This window comes from Syngnathoides biaculeatus, chromosome 3 (genome assembly GCF_019802595.1).
Source record: "Syngnathoides biaculeatus isolate LvHL_M chromosome 3, ASM1980259v1, whole genome shotgun sequence".
Lineage (NCBI taxonomy): Eukaryota > Metazoa > Chordata > Actinopteri > Syngnathiformes > Syngnathidae > Syngnathoides > Syngnathoides biaculeatus.
The window spans coordinates 2186481-2200143 of record NC_084642.1 but is presented as its reverse complement, the minus strand read 5'-3'; the positions used below and the strand labels follow the sequence as shown (position 1 = coordinate 2200143).

Genomic DNA, 13663 nt, shown 5'->3' with positions numbered 1-13663 from the left:
AACACGCAACATTCATTGGACACTCGAAATTGCCCCTGGGTGTGATCGGGAGTGCGGCCGTTTGTCCCGATGTGCCCTGCGATTGGCTGGAAACCAGATCAGGGTGTGCCCCGCCTCCTGCCCGTTGACAGCTGGGATAGGCTCCGGCACTCCCCGCGACCCTCTTGAGGATAAGCGGCTAAGAAAATCGATAGATGGATGGACTTTGTTTCATTTTTTTCGCAGTTTTGGAGGATTTTATTTGATTTTAGCAGTATATTATACTATATTTTTGCAATTTTACTGACTTTTAAAGTACTTTTACTTTATTGTAGTTTTATTTGATTTTGTAGTAATCTTTATTTTTACATATTTTAGCTATAGTTTGACTCCCCGCAACCCTCGTGGCAATAAGCGGCTAAGAAAATGGATGGCTGGATGGATGGACTTTGTTTCATTTTTTTCAGTTTTACTTTGCTTTTGGGGGATTTTATTTAATTTTAGTAGTAGTTTTATTATAATTTTTGTAATTTGAATTTATTTTAAAGTACTTTTACTTTATTCTGTTTTCATTTTATTTTGTAGTAGTTTTATTTCATTTCTGTAGTAATTTTTTTTATACATATTTTAGCTATCGTTTGACTTTATTTTTGTTGTTTGGCTTTATTTTTTTAGTACTGTACTATTTTGTTTTATTCTAGTCATTGTAATTTTATTTGATTTTAGTCGTAGTTTTATTATATTTTTGTAATTTGAATTTATTTTAAAGTACTTTTACTTTATTCTGGTTTCATTTTATTTTGTAGTAGTTTTATTTCATTTCTGTAGTAATTTTATTTATACATATTTTAGCTATAGTTTGACTTTATTTTAGTCGTCATAATTTTCCCTTTCTTTTGGTTGACATGACTTTGATCTTTCGGTGGTAATTTTGATACAATTTGAACATTTTTTTCAGTTGCGTTAACACGACTTTGTTTCTGCATTTGTCTCCCAGTCAGCGATGCTAAAATATAACTGAAATTATTGCCTGATTTTGCTTTTTCTTTGGCTTTGTGTGCATGGGTGTGAGAGACGGAATCCTCATCAGCTCAACACACACACCTGCCAGTTCATCACCTGAGCCGACCTCTTCACTTCCCCGGAGGGGGGGTTTGGATGAGGGGGGTGGGGGTGGGGGGTCGAGGGGGTGTTTGTGGTCACATGACCCGACTTACCCTGGTTAAGCCGGCCGGGGTCAGCGTCGACTCCTCCAGTACTCGCCGCGGGATCCTACGGCAGAGGGAAAAGCACACACGATGAGAAACTTTCACCAAGAGCCGACAGATTCAAAAAAAAAAAAAAAGTTTCCTCCTAAAGATTTCCTCTTCCGCGACCTCTCAACTCTCCGCCCTCGGCTTCCTCCTTCCGAGCAAATGTGTCACATGACCAAACAACAGGGTAGACCGCACACGTCGGACACTTCATTAGGTACACGGGGCTCACGGAGCTGCGCGGAAATTTCCGTTTGGAGCAACGACGGCGCAAAATATTTGCTGATTTCACAATTTGGGGGGGGGGGCATCAAAAGGTAAAAAGAATATTGACAAAATGCATTTTGTTAGTTACAAAAAGACAAAATCACTCTTTTTTTTAAAAAATACTAGAATATTTCAAAACTGGATTTCTTGTACAAGTGTAAAAAAAAAAACAAACAAAAAAAAAAAAAACAGATGCAGTGCCTCGTTTAATAAGACTCGGAATAAAAAAAAAAAACCGTCCTGAAACTCGCGGAAGCGTCTTCCGGAAGCTTCGTCAACGACGACAGCACGCACACGCACAAACAAAAATAATGTTTTGTTTACTTTGCACAGACAAAAGTATTTGGACACCACTCCAGCTTACTTTTAGTGAACAAAAACACGCAAACACCTCTTTTCAAAAGAACACGAGCGAGGCACGGCGGCGTCGCGCGTGACGATCCGCGCGTGACTCGTGCGTCACTCCTCCGCGTCTTTGATTAGCCCCTCCCCTTTTCCGCCTCGTTCTCCTCACACACACACACACACACACACATGCTGCGATAAGTCAAAAGAAAATTGATGCCCGTGTTGTTGTCGGACCACCTGTTCATCCTGGATACAAGACTTGCGCCCCACCAAGGGTTAACAGTCTTTGTGGGAGGGAGCCAGGATTTCGTGTGTGTGTGTGTGTGTGTGCGAGCGGCGTCTGAAGCGTACCCCAGGGGTGGCAGACTGGCACAGGCCGGAGGGGGAAGAGGAGGTGGCGGGCACAACCTGCTGCTTGACCCCCCCCCCCACCCCCCCACCCCTGGCCCCTCACACACACGGTCCTGTCCATCCTATCTCATGGGGAACACACGGAGGGGCAACTAGGGCGGGGGTCACCAACGCGGCGCCCGCGGGCGCACGGTGGCCCGCCAGGACAATTTAAGGCCCCCCGCGTCGGCATGCTCTAAAGAATACCACAGCTTTAAATTTCCAATCTGACTTGCTTATGTTATTCAAATTGTTAAAATCATGTCACATCATACAAAAAAACTTAAAAGGAAAATATTTTAGGTATGTATAATGAAGCATGACTGAAGTTTGCTGCAAACAAGTCACGTAGCCCTGAGCACAATCAGTTCTCACGAAGAAAAAGATTGATGACCCCTGACCTAGCGGGGTCAAGAAAGTTCACCATCAGAATGACAACATTTAGATGCAATATTCAAATAAATCTTTAAAAGTAGAGCAAATCAACGAGATAGCAACAAATGGACTCTGCTGTACAAAAGAATAAGTCACCAAAGATCATTTGTTTACAAAAACGTGATCAGTCACCGGCTTTGTCGTGTGCTCCTTTTGACACCGTTCAGGACGCTCGGCGTTCCAATACTTTTACTGGGCCAAAGTATTTTCTTCCTGCCAATCTTTTGTCTATAAAGTCTTCCATTACTTTTTGGCGGACAAAGCCTAACCCGCACGTTCGCCGGCTTGCTTTTCCAGGACCGAGGAACTCGGACGCCCCTGCGGTCGGCCTTTTCTTTACAAATGGAAAAAGTCTGCAGTACTTTTGTGCAAGTCCGAGTAAAGTAAGAGGAGAATACTTGCGGTACGACCACAATCTTTTGTCTCCAAAAGAGTCACGGACAGCGGTACTTGCGCACGGCGAGTCTCTCCTACTTGGACCGCGTCCACCGACTTCACGCTAACTTCCTAATCTGAGGCCTGGGGGGGGGGTTGCATCGGGCAGGGCACATCCCCGGCGGGTGGGGTGTCGTGGGCCAGGTGACCTTTGTGTGTCATTGCGTCGCCTCACACCTCGCCCGGCGCGAACGGGAAGGAGCTTAGCGCCTTACACCTGCCACCAAGGGGGGAGCTTGGCTCGAGGGCCGCTCCGTTCGACTCGAGGCGGAAAACACTTTTCGAACAGGTTAAGTGAATTCAAACGCACCCGGCGCGCTGAAAACGGGGGTGTGCTGGATTTTGTTGCGATGCCAGAAAGTGTTCCATAGAGATGAAAGTGGACTTTTGTGAAAATTCCAGAAAAAAGGGGGTAATTTTTGAAAAAAAAAATGGATGGCTGTGGTGCATTCTGGTGATATCTGTGAACAAAATTCAGACAAAAATTGAAATTAAATTAAAAAAAAAAAAAATTGGATAGAAGTTCCCCAAGGGCCAAGCACAGATTTTTTTTCCTTTGCGCTTTCGTACATGCTCCGTACGGTTAAATTGCATTTCCTGTTTCCGGGTGAATACCGGTTTGTTTTTTTGAAGCAGCCTTGTTTGGTTAACAACGTTTACGAAATAAACACGTAAATTAATGTCAAGTCTCGAGAGAATGCGAGGGGAGGGGCCTCAACACGGCTACGCCAGTGAAAGCAAAACCACAAACTCAAACGCATCTTCGTCCAATGCTGTCAACTGATATCCGGATTCATTTTAGGCAATTTTTCCTCGATTTTCCGCAGCAATTTTCATGAAAATTAAAAAATCCGGAAGGACTTTCATCACCGGTCCCCACCCGGGTCAGTTGTCTCTCAAGAACCGCAACTGTAATATTGTTTTGAAACCCTTTTGAAATATGCAAAATATATATGTCCGGCGCATCATACGATATCACGAGAGTCGCAATATCGACAACACACTTTTGAGTTTTCTATTATGACGAAGTCAACAACACCCGGAGGCGGGTTTGCGCGTCACACGGCGACCGCTGGAAAAAGAGCCTTCGGGGCCGCTCACTGAGGTTTGATAAATCAAGCCCACCTTGTTAATATCCAGACCGATCGATACCGGAGCGAGATCTCGAAACACGGCGCATTCCACTTGAAGCGGGGTGGGGTGGGGTAGAAAGGAAAGCTTTTGACACCGGGCCCGCTAAACGAGGTTAGATAAATCAAGCGCACCTGGCTGGCTGAAAAGGGGGTGCGCCTGATTGAGTCTCGGTGGCGGGAAGTGTCTCACCCAGGGCTAGTTGTCAGTGAAGGATCTTCTGTCACGTCCCGTCGCCGCCGCGCTGCAGGCCGACGCGTCGCCGCCATTGTGACGGATGTTTGAGCGTCTCCCGTGCGGCGGCGGGGGGGGGGGGGGGGGGGCGGGCGGCGCACCGGTGACACTCGTCATATTTCAAACGGGACGTCTGAGCGAGAAATGAAGATTGATGCGCCAAAGCCGACGCCCATCCGATACATATATTATCATTTGGGCACGTGCGCGCATGTGCGCACGTGGGCGCCGCGCACGTTATTAGAGGCATGTGATCTCATTGCATTTGATGTGCAAATAAACAGGGAACCGGTCCATCTCCTGGCGCGGCAGACAGACGTGATGGACGAGCGCATTAGCGGCGGGGACAACATTAGATTTGCTCAAAATTATTGATCTTTTGTTTGCCAGCCAAGTCGGCCATAAATAACGGGCGCACGGGAGATGTGACTCATTATCGCCGTGCCAAAAGCCCGACAGACCTCCGTCAAAACACCCCCACCCCCCGCCTCGCTGCCTCCTTTCATCGCCGTCGCTACGAAGCAATTTAGCGAACGCCAGACGCTGTCCCGCCGCTCTTACAAGCGGAAAATTGTCACGCGGGCAAGTCCGAATATCGACGATACCGATATCGCTCGATACGGCAGTGACGACGTCCAGAGACGGAAACCTCGAGGCGAGGTTGGATAAATGAAGCGCACCTGGCACGAAGCGTGTGCACGGGATTGAATCTGGAGGAAGTTCCCATCAAAATATCTGCGACGCTCGATGATACCAGCGCGATTGAGATCCGTTCCTACGGTACCGACTTAAGTCCACTTTCGACTTAAGTCAGATTGCACTATTAAAGTCAGAATTTACATCAAAATACTTTGGATAAACAACAAATACATGGAAATAAACAAGATTATGTACTTAGCATGACTGCTGAGAGGTGGATGGGGAAGAAGAAGAAGAAGAAGAAGAAGAAGAAGGGGAGGCTGCGCTTAGCTATCGCCAAGGAACCCGGTCCTCAGTCCTCAGTCCTCGGTCCTCGGTCCTCAGTTCTCAGTCCTCAGTCCTCTCCATCTCCACAAGTATCAAAGAACCTTGTTTTGCGATTATTGGATCCAAGATATGAACGGAACCCTTCACGTGCGCTAAAATACGGGCGTCGTCTTTAATATTTGTCACCACGGTCGACCGACTGAAGCCTCGCTGGTGTTGGTGTTTCTCCTTCCTCCCATCTTTTTTATGATCTTGAGCTTCGTTGCCACGGTAATGGATTTTATTTGGGCTGCAGAAGCATCGCTAAAAGACACAAATTTTGTTTTTGGGGGGCATAATGTCGAAAAAAGGAGGGTGAAAAATGCAAAGATACAAAGACGGACGAGCATTAGCCAGACAAAATGGCGGACGGGCGACGGGCGTTTGGTCGAGACCGTCAGAAGTCGAGGACTCCCTGGATACATACGCTATCGGAAAAGGTAATATGCAATCACGATATTGATACTTTGTGTCATTTTTTGAAACCATTTTCACAATCTGAAAACTTGACATACAATTTGACAGTATATGTTAGAGATGGCAAAAGATGACACGCTGTGGCGACCCCTAACGGGACAAGCCGAAAGGAAAAGAAGAAGATGTTAGCGTGACGCAATATGGACAACTCTGACGTTACGCCTGACACTTTTTGAAAACTGTTTTAAGAAGATGACAATTTGATGTTAATTCGTGCTAAAAATGTGGCTAATATCCATATGGATCTGGATCGGTGTAATGAGATGCGTTTCTCAAAAAGGAGACAATCGATTTCATCCTTATTTCATCCTCTGTATTATTTTGGTCATCTTCCAAACCTATAAAAAAAAACAAAAACATTTCAAACATGAATCTGGTCACTTATCTGATGGATTATCGATACGGTACCACGCATCACCATATTGATCCTTTTTCCCCCCCTCTTGCGTTTTTTAGCCATTTTGAAAACTCGACACAAGTTAACGTCCCAAAAAATAGCAATCATATGGGGTGCGCTTGATCGGGGTCGGGGGCAAAAAAGAGCGACAGCGTTCCGTCAACACAACACCCCCCCCCCTCCTCCCTCCATCCCTCCGCTTCCTTTCATCTCCGTCACTACAAACCAATTTAATCTGTTTTTAATCCTTTCCTCTCCTCCTCGCTGTCACTATCTGATTTCTTTAAAATTTTAATCCCGCCTTGATAACCCTCTTTCATTACACACCGACGCTCGCATGCCAACATGTCCGAGCTCACGTTTAGTTTTTATTCCGCTTTACCTTTTTGGCGTGCGTGTGTGTGTGCGTGTGTGTGTGTGTGGACGGGGGGGGGGGGGGGGGATCCTTTTATCACACAATGGGTAATTTATATCCATTACCAGCGTTTTCAATCCTTTTCAGCGTGCCTGTCACTGCCTTTGGCACGCGCGTGATTAATGTGATCTAATAATAGTGCGCCATTATATTTCCTTTAGTAAAACATGTGGCAACATCCTATTCGCTGAAGTCAAATTCATTGGGCCCTTAAAATACTTCATCTGCCTTTCGTACACAAGATGGCTGTCAACCCCCCCCCCCCCCCCCCCTCCAACGCACACGTCGATGACGTAGCTTAGCTTGGCTAACGAAGGCGCGCTCGCCTGGCGAGGTGTCGCGCGGCGTTTTTGACATTTTAATTACATTTTGCTCGCCGGCCTTGAGATAGGAGTGACCCGACGTTTTCCACTTGAGATAAGAGTGCTGCGTGGCGGCAGTGAACTGGACCAGCGTCACAATAATTGGAAGGTGGTGCACAATTTATCCCCAAAAGTTTCAAGCGCTTTATTGCCACACCCACTTTCACGTCGTGCAACTTTCTTGATTTAAAAAAATAAAATAAAAACTTTACAAAAATAGTTTTGTTCTGTGTGGGGGTGGAGGACAGAACGGATCGATACCGCTTCCGTTCATTTCAATGAGAAAAGATGATTTGAAATTATATGATGCTGACAGCTCACACAAAGGACTTTGGCATCTTGATATTGTATCATGTATTGCAATATCAATCATTTGTTTACAGGAGACACTTTTTAAAACTGTTTTCACATGCTGAAAATATACAGTACTTTGAAGGATCACTTTTTCAAAAATGGTGGCCAAATATTGATGATATCAGACGGATCGACCGCTCAGATGATAGCGGGTCAGAATTTTAGCATGTAAGCTAATAAAGCGTTCAGAAAAGGTGATTCTTTACCCCAATAGCTTATGTAATAAGGATGCTCATTTACATAAATCAAGTGCACTTCCCCGTTTTTTTAATCTTTACAAATCAAAATTATCTGGATGGTTCTGGCTTTGCATTGTTTTCAAGATGATTGTTTACGATTAAAAGGGATGGGAAACTTTAATAGTCGCCAAAGTTTGCTGAGAATAACACCGCAGTACTTCTTTATGTATCGGGAAAAATACAAAATCAATATCATGAAGTTGATATGGGTCCCACCCAACATATTGTGAGCGATGAACCGTGTTAGCGATAGCAGATGTTTTTTGTTTTGCTGAAAACATTTGCACAATGCTTCGATATTGTCACGACGGTGGCAAGTAGATCCGAAGTAAAACGCCGGCACCGAACACCGGCGTCAAATGTTGCGGGCATTTAAGCAATCGCGCGCATACGTAATGAGGTCCTCATTAGCATATTTGAAGAGCAAAACAATGGCGTTAGCACTCCTGCTTAAATACGTACTGTCACTATCTGAATTATTTGAAACTTCATCCCATCCATCCATCCATTTATCAATTTTCTACCGCTTTTCCGGGTCTGGTCACGGGAGAAGCAGCTTGTAAGGTATGTAAGGTTACCCAGACTTCCCTTTTCCCAGCCACTTCTTCCAGCTCGCCCGGAGGGATCCTGAGGCGTTCCCAGGCCAGCCGAGAGACCGAGTCTCTCCAGCGTGTCCGGGGTCATCCCCGGGACCGCTCGGGAGCCAGGGAGGTGTCCGGGAGGCATCCGAATCAGTTGCCCCAGCAGCCGCCTCCTCTGGCTCCTCTCAATGCGGAGGAGCAGCAGCTCCACACTGAGCCCCCTCCCGGATGACCGAGCTTTTCACCCGTTCTCTAAGGGAGAGCGGAGGAAACTCATTTCAGATGGGCAATGGCCAAAGGTGGGAAAACCTAATCCCATATTGATAATTTGACGATATATATATGCAGGTGAGGGTATTATTATAACATTATGTATATTATATTATGATTATTTGTGGTTTTTGTTTAACAAAAAATGATTTGGTCTGGTATTTTTCTTCATTGGTTATTTCTATTATTATATTATAAATATTATATATTTTTGGTGTTTTTTGTTGAATGAAAACTGATTTTGTCTGACATTTTTCTTCATAGGTTATTATTATATAATATATATTATATATATATTTTTGGTGTTTTTTTGTTTTACGAAAACTGATTTTGTCTGGTATTTTTCTTCATTGGTTATTATTATATTATAAATCTTATATATTTTTTGTGGTTTTGTTTAACGAAAACCGCCTTTGTCTGGTATTTTTCTTCATTAGTTATTATTATTAAATATGATATTATAAGTATTATATTTTTTCTGTTTTTTGTTTAACGAAAACTGATTTTGTCTGGTATTTTTCTTTATTGTTATTATTATATATTATATTATTATAAATGTTTTGTGGTCTCTGTTTAACGAAAACCAATTTTGTCTGGTATTTTTCTTCATTGGTTATTATTATTATTATTATCATATATTTTTTGGTGGTTTTTGTTTAACAAAAACGGATTTTGTCTGGTGCTGGTATTTTTCTTCATTGGTTATTATTATTACAATTATATTATAAATATTATGATTTTTTGTGTGTTTTTTGTTTAACAAAAACCGATTTTGTCTGGTATTTTTATTCATTGGTCATTATTATTATTCTACTTCATTGGCTGCGACAACTTGAGTTTATTACTTGATATCACGACACTGTTGGGTCGGTATGTGGGAAAACAATCCGGCACTCCGACGATAATGCATCTTGAGTGATAACGCCGTTATACATCGTGATTTTTTTGCATCAAACCAGTTTTTTGCAAAACCCGCCCCCACCCCCACCACACCTTGTAAACATTATTCGGTGGGAATTTCTACACCCACCCCCCCCCCCCCCCCGTTAACAGGCAATATTATCTCCATAAAGCTCTGCACGACCGATACTGCATCTTAGCGAGACCGCCGTACAATATGCGGCATTTGCTAATTTTTGTAAGATATTGGACCAGAATGGGACACCTGACTAAATAATAATGTTCTCAATATGGACTGTACACGAATATGTACGTGTAGTCGCGTCCTCATTTGCATATTTAAAGAGCACCGAACCCATTAAAATAATCGCGTAGAGCAGTTTGCGTAAGTCGCCGTAAGTGCAACGTCGATATCTCGTCCTTTTCCCCCCTCGCCGGGAAATCCTCCGGCACGCAGCGCGGCGTTTCCCGTCGCGTGCTGCCGGCGGGATTCCGGAGACGGCGACGTCGCTCGTCTGGCTGGCGCGTCACTTTTTAAACACACATATCAGAGAGGCGGCGGCGGCGGCGGCATTGAAGCGGCGTTCCGTGTCAAAAGGTACAAAACGAAAAGATCACAGGCGAGCGGGATGAATCCTTAAAGGACGTCGCCTCCGATGGGCTGGCGGCGTTTTCAAAGCCTCCGCGGCTGCGTGCCGGCGTTCCTAATCTGGCGGCCTGTCAGTTACTCGTGTTCCCTGGGAAAAAAAAAAGGAAACGTTTTTTTTTTTTTTTCTTCCTTTCCAAAACACGACCAGCGAACGAGTGGAGGAATCAAAGCGGGAATATTAAGCGGCCTGATAAGGAACGCGGAGGCTTTTGTGAGGACGACTCCACGCGCACTCTGACCTCCACGCGTGAGCCGCGATAGCGACGGCGCACCTGCCCCGCGGGCCGAATTATTACGGCGGGGGTCAAAGGTCGAGTGTTATCGCAGAGTGATTGATGGGAGGGATGTGAAATGATGGAAATTGAAGACGGAGTTCATTTTTAATTTAGCATTTTAAGTCGTTTTGATGGAATTTTAATGATCTTTTTGCAAGATTGTCAAATTGCAATTAGTCCGCGAGGCCACTGGGGAATGTTTTGCATTTTTTAATATTACGCCGACGTCAGAAAGGAATTTGGAAGTTGTATGGGATGTTCCTACGTGCAATTTAAGATCTGCAATTGTGGACAAAGTCACTTTCGAATGGAATACTGGCAAGTCCGAAATGAATCCCCCCGCACGGGACAAAAAGCCTCTCATACGCCACAAAAGTAAACGATAAACCCCGATTGCGTCATAATCCACAAAATTGACGCTCATCAGATGCACAAGACGATGTTGGAAGATGGATTTTCAATCCATCCATTTACTGACTCATTATTAGCAGCGGGTGAGCTGGAACTAATCCCGTCAGATTTTGGGGTCTTGCAGGTGGGGTACACCCTTGACTGGTCGCCTGACAATTGAAGTAATCTAGAATTTCGTTCCTGGAAATTCTGCAGATATTAAATCGGGAACTTCTTATCTGGAATTTAGTATGTGAATGTCATTTCTGGAAGGTTGCATCTGGAATTTTACCATTTCATATTTGAAATTTCTGCCTTATTATGTATTTTCGCCTGAACATCACAGCACGCGACTAATTCACGGTACGACTGAAGTTGCACCGTTTTTCTTTTTCCGTGTCGTGTCCATTTCAGGAAGAAATGAGAGGCTCAGCCCAGGAAAGATTGGAAAATTATTTTGCGCAAAAAGGATTCACTTCATATTGCAACGTATGGGAGTGAAGATGTCCAAAAACAAGCCGTAATCCCGGCGAGCCGCCTGCACTAGTGTCCGACACACAACATCCCGAGCGAGGTTCTTCCCTGGCAGGGACCAGATTGCGGGGGCCTGCCAGAACCGGTCGAGCCCCCATGAGGAGTCACAGCCTCCGTTTAGCTTCCTGATCCCGCGCAAACGAGACCCACCCCCACCCCCTCCTGTTAGCGAGCTCGCGGCGTCTGGCAAATGTTCAATTTGCCGCCGTGTCTTTTATATTCCCTCCCGCTGGCGCTCTAACGACGTCGTCCCATGCGAGAGGCCGTTTACGCGCCTCGCGCGGTGCTGCCGATTTGGTTAGCAACAGTTAGGCTTAGGTCTGACTGTACAGTCGATGTACGACTCCACAAGGTTCGGCTTTCATTCGTCCGAGACACTGATTACATACCTGGCTCTGTACAGCAGATTATACGTTCGCTAACCTAACTAACGATTTAGGACGATGTTAGAATCAGAGTCAGTTAAGGCATACGGTTAATAGAGCTCGTGCATGTGACGTCACCATTATCACGGCGCCACATTGGTGGGCAAAAAGAGCTCCTCGACATTAAACCGGAGCAGAACATTCATAATTTTCAAGACTTGTTGTGCTGTTGGTTGTTATAACAGACGAGACGGGTATTTAAAGGGATCATTCTATGGAATAGCAGCTGAGAAGACAAGAATAGAGCGACGGATTTCGGCAATTAAACGTGATGGATGGTGCCCGACCAAATCCACACGACTGTGTAGCGATCGCTTCATTTCAGGTAGGAATTATTCTTCTCAATCTCAAATTCCCAAGAAGTATTCATAATGCCAAGTCGGCTCATTTCAGAACAATGGGTTAGCAACACAAACAAAAACACAGGGAGTCGTCTCCAACATACACGGAAGCGTGTTGCGGCCACACGTTAAACTTCGGTAGACTTTTTTTTTCTTTTTTCTAATATGCATTGTTCTCAAATGAGTCCATTGCGTATTTAAAAAAAGAAAAACTGTCGGTCACAGTGATGTTTACGTAGGTTAACGTGTGGCCGCAATACGCTTCCGTGTACGGGGGGCTGAAGCCTATCCCAGCGGTTTATTTTCTTTTTTACGCTTTCAAACTCTTCCGTGTGAATCTCGACGGCTTACTCACCGTATCCGCGTGTAGAGCCAGTTGTCCGAGACAAGCGCAAGCGGGTTAACAGTCCAATTTCTTAGCGGTGAAAACGGCGACTTCATCGTTAAATATGGGTTCCCTGTGCCAAGTGTCTCTCATTTTTCCACGTACCTTCGTTTATTATCATCATCTAAATGTTTCACGGTGTCGGACAAAACTCTGGGCGTCGTGCTAGAAGACATATTTCCGTGCCGTCTCAAACCGACTTAGCATTGAAGAATGCTTTGCTAGACCGTCAATATGGCCAGTCACGTGACTTTGGTGACGTAGGTGCACGACCTCTACATGGGTTGGAGTGTTGGTTTTTGGGCTGAGGGTTAAGGTTGTGGTTGGCTAAAGCGACATTACACCCGGAGAGCCGTAGTGGGCTTCTTACGATTTATGATGGCTAACTCGATGGGTGCTAGCCTCCTGTCCAATCGTTTTGGTTATGTTTCAAGTTTATGGTTGTTAGGGTTATGATTATAAATTATGTATGGGGTTTGAGCTGGTTAGTGTTGGGCCGACCAGTTATTAACAGTGCTGCTAAAAATCCAAAAACAAAGTCAGGAAAGTCTTAACAGGACAGCGGAAATGTATTTGCGGTTAGTCAGATCCACTTGAGATGGTGGCAGGTGTGAGCCCCCCCATTTGAACGGGATTGGTTGATTGCGACTCGAGCAACGACCCGGTTCCATTTTCTTCGTTTTTTTTTTAACTTCCCCCCTGTTGAAAAAATTCAATTGAGGTTGCAGGTCGCACCAACGCCAGAAAAAAAAAGTGTCTGAAATTTTTTCAATCGGTCTCTCTTTTTTTTTTTTAATACTGTAAAAACAAAAAAACGGCTCTTAAACCGGGAGGTGTGGGACTTTGAATTAACGCGTGTGGCGGACCCCGCATATAGCGCGTTAGCGCTAGCCGGCAAAGCTTCAATTCCCAGCCGTGTCTTTTGTAGCCGGCGCCGCCGCCGCCGTTTCTGTTGCTGCCTTCTTGCCCTAATGACGCCACCCCCCCCCCCCCCCAACCGTCATTGCATTTCCCGTCCTCCCTCCCTCCCTCCCTCCCTCCCACCTTCCTTCTCCGTTGAACAACACGACGCGGTGGAGTCGTTAGGACCCTCTCTTCATTACTTGAAAAAAAGCAATCATTAGACACCAGAGTATATACGTAATTAGAAAATCACTTCCTTTGCAATGGCGGCTAAGTAGTTTACATACTG

General features: G+C 45.0%; 1 protein-coding gene across 10 annotated transcripts in view; it reads right to left on the bottom strand.

The window, feature by feature from the left end:
• znf536 (zinc finger protein 536) overlaps positions 1-13663 on the bottom strand; it is a 402786-nt gene that overhangs the window by 204793 nt on the left and 184330 nt on the right. For all 10 annotated transcript variants that reach the window (XM_061813494.1, XM_061813495.1, XM_061813493.1 and 7 more), the window contains one exon: positions 1197-1251. In XM_061813494.1, coding sequence (XP_061669478.1) covers positions 1197-1251 — 55 coding nt within the window. The remainder of the gene's footprint in view (positions 1-1196; positions 1252-13663) is intronic.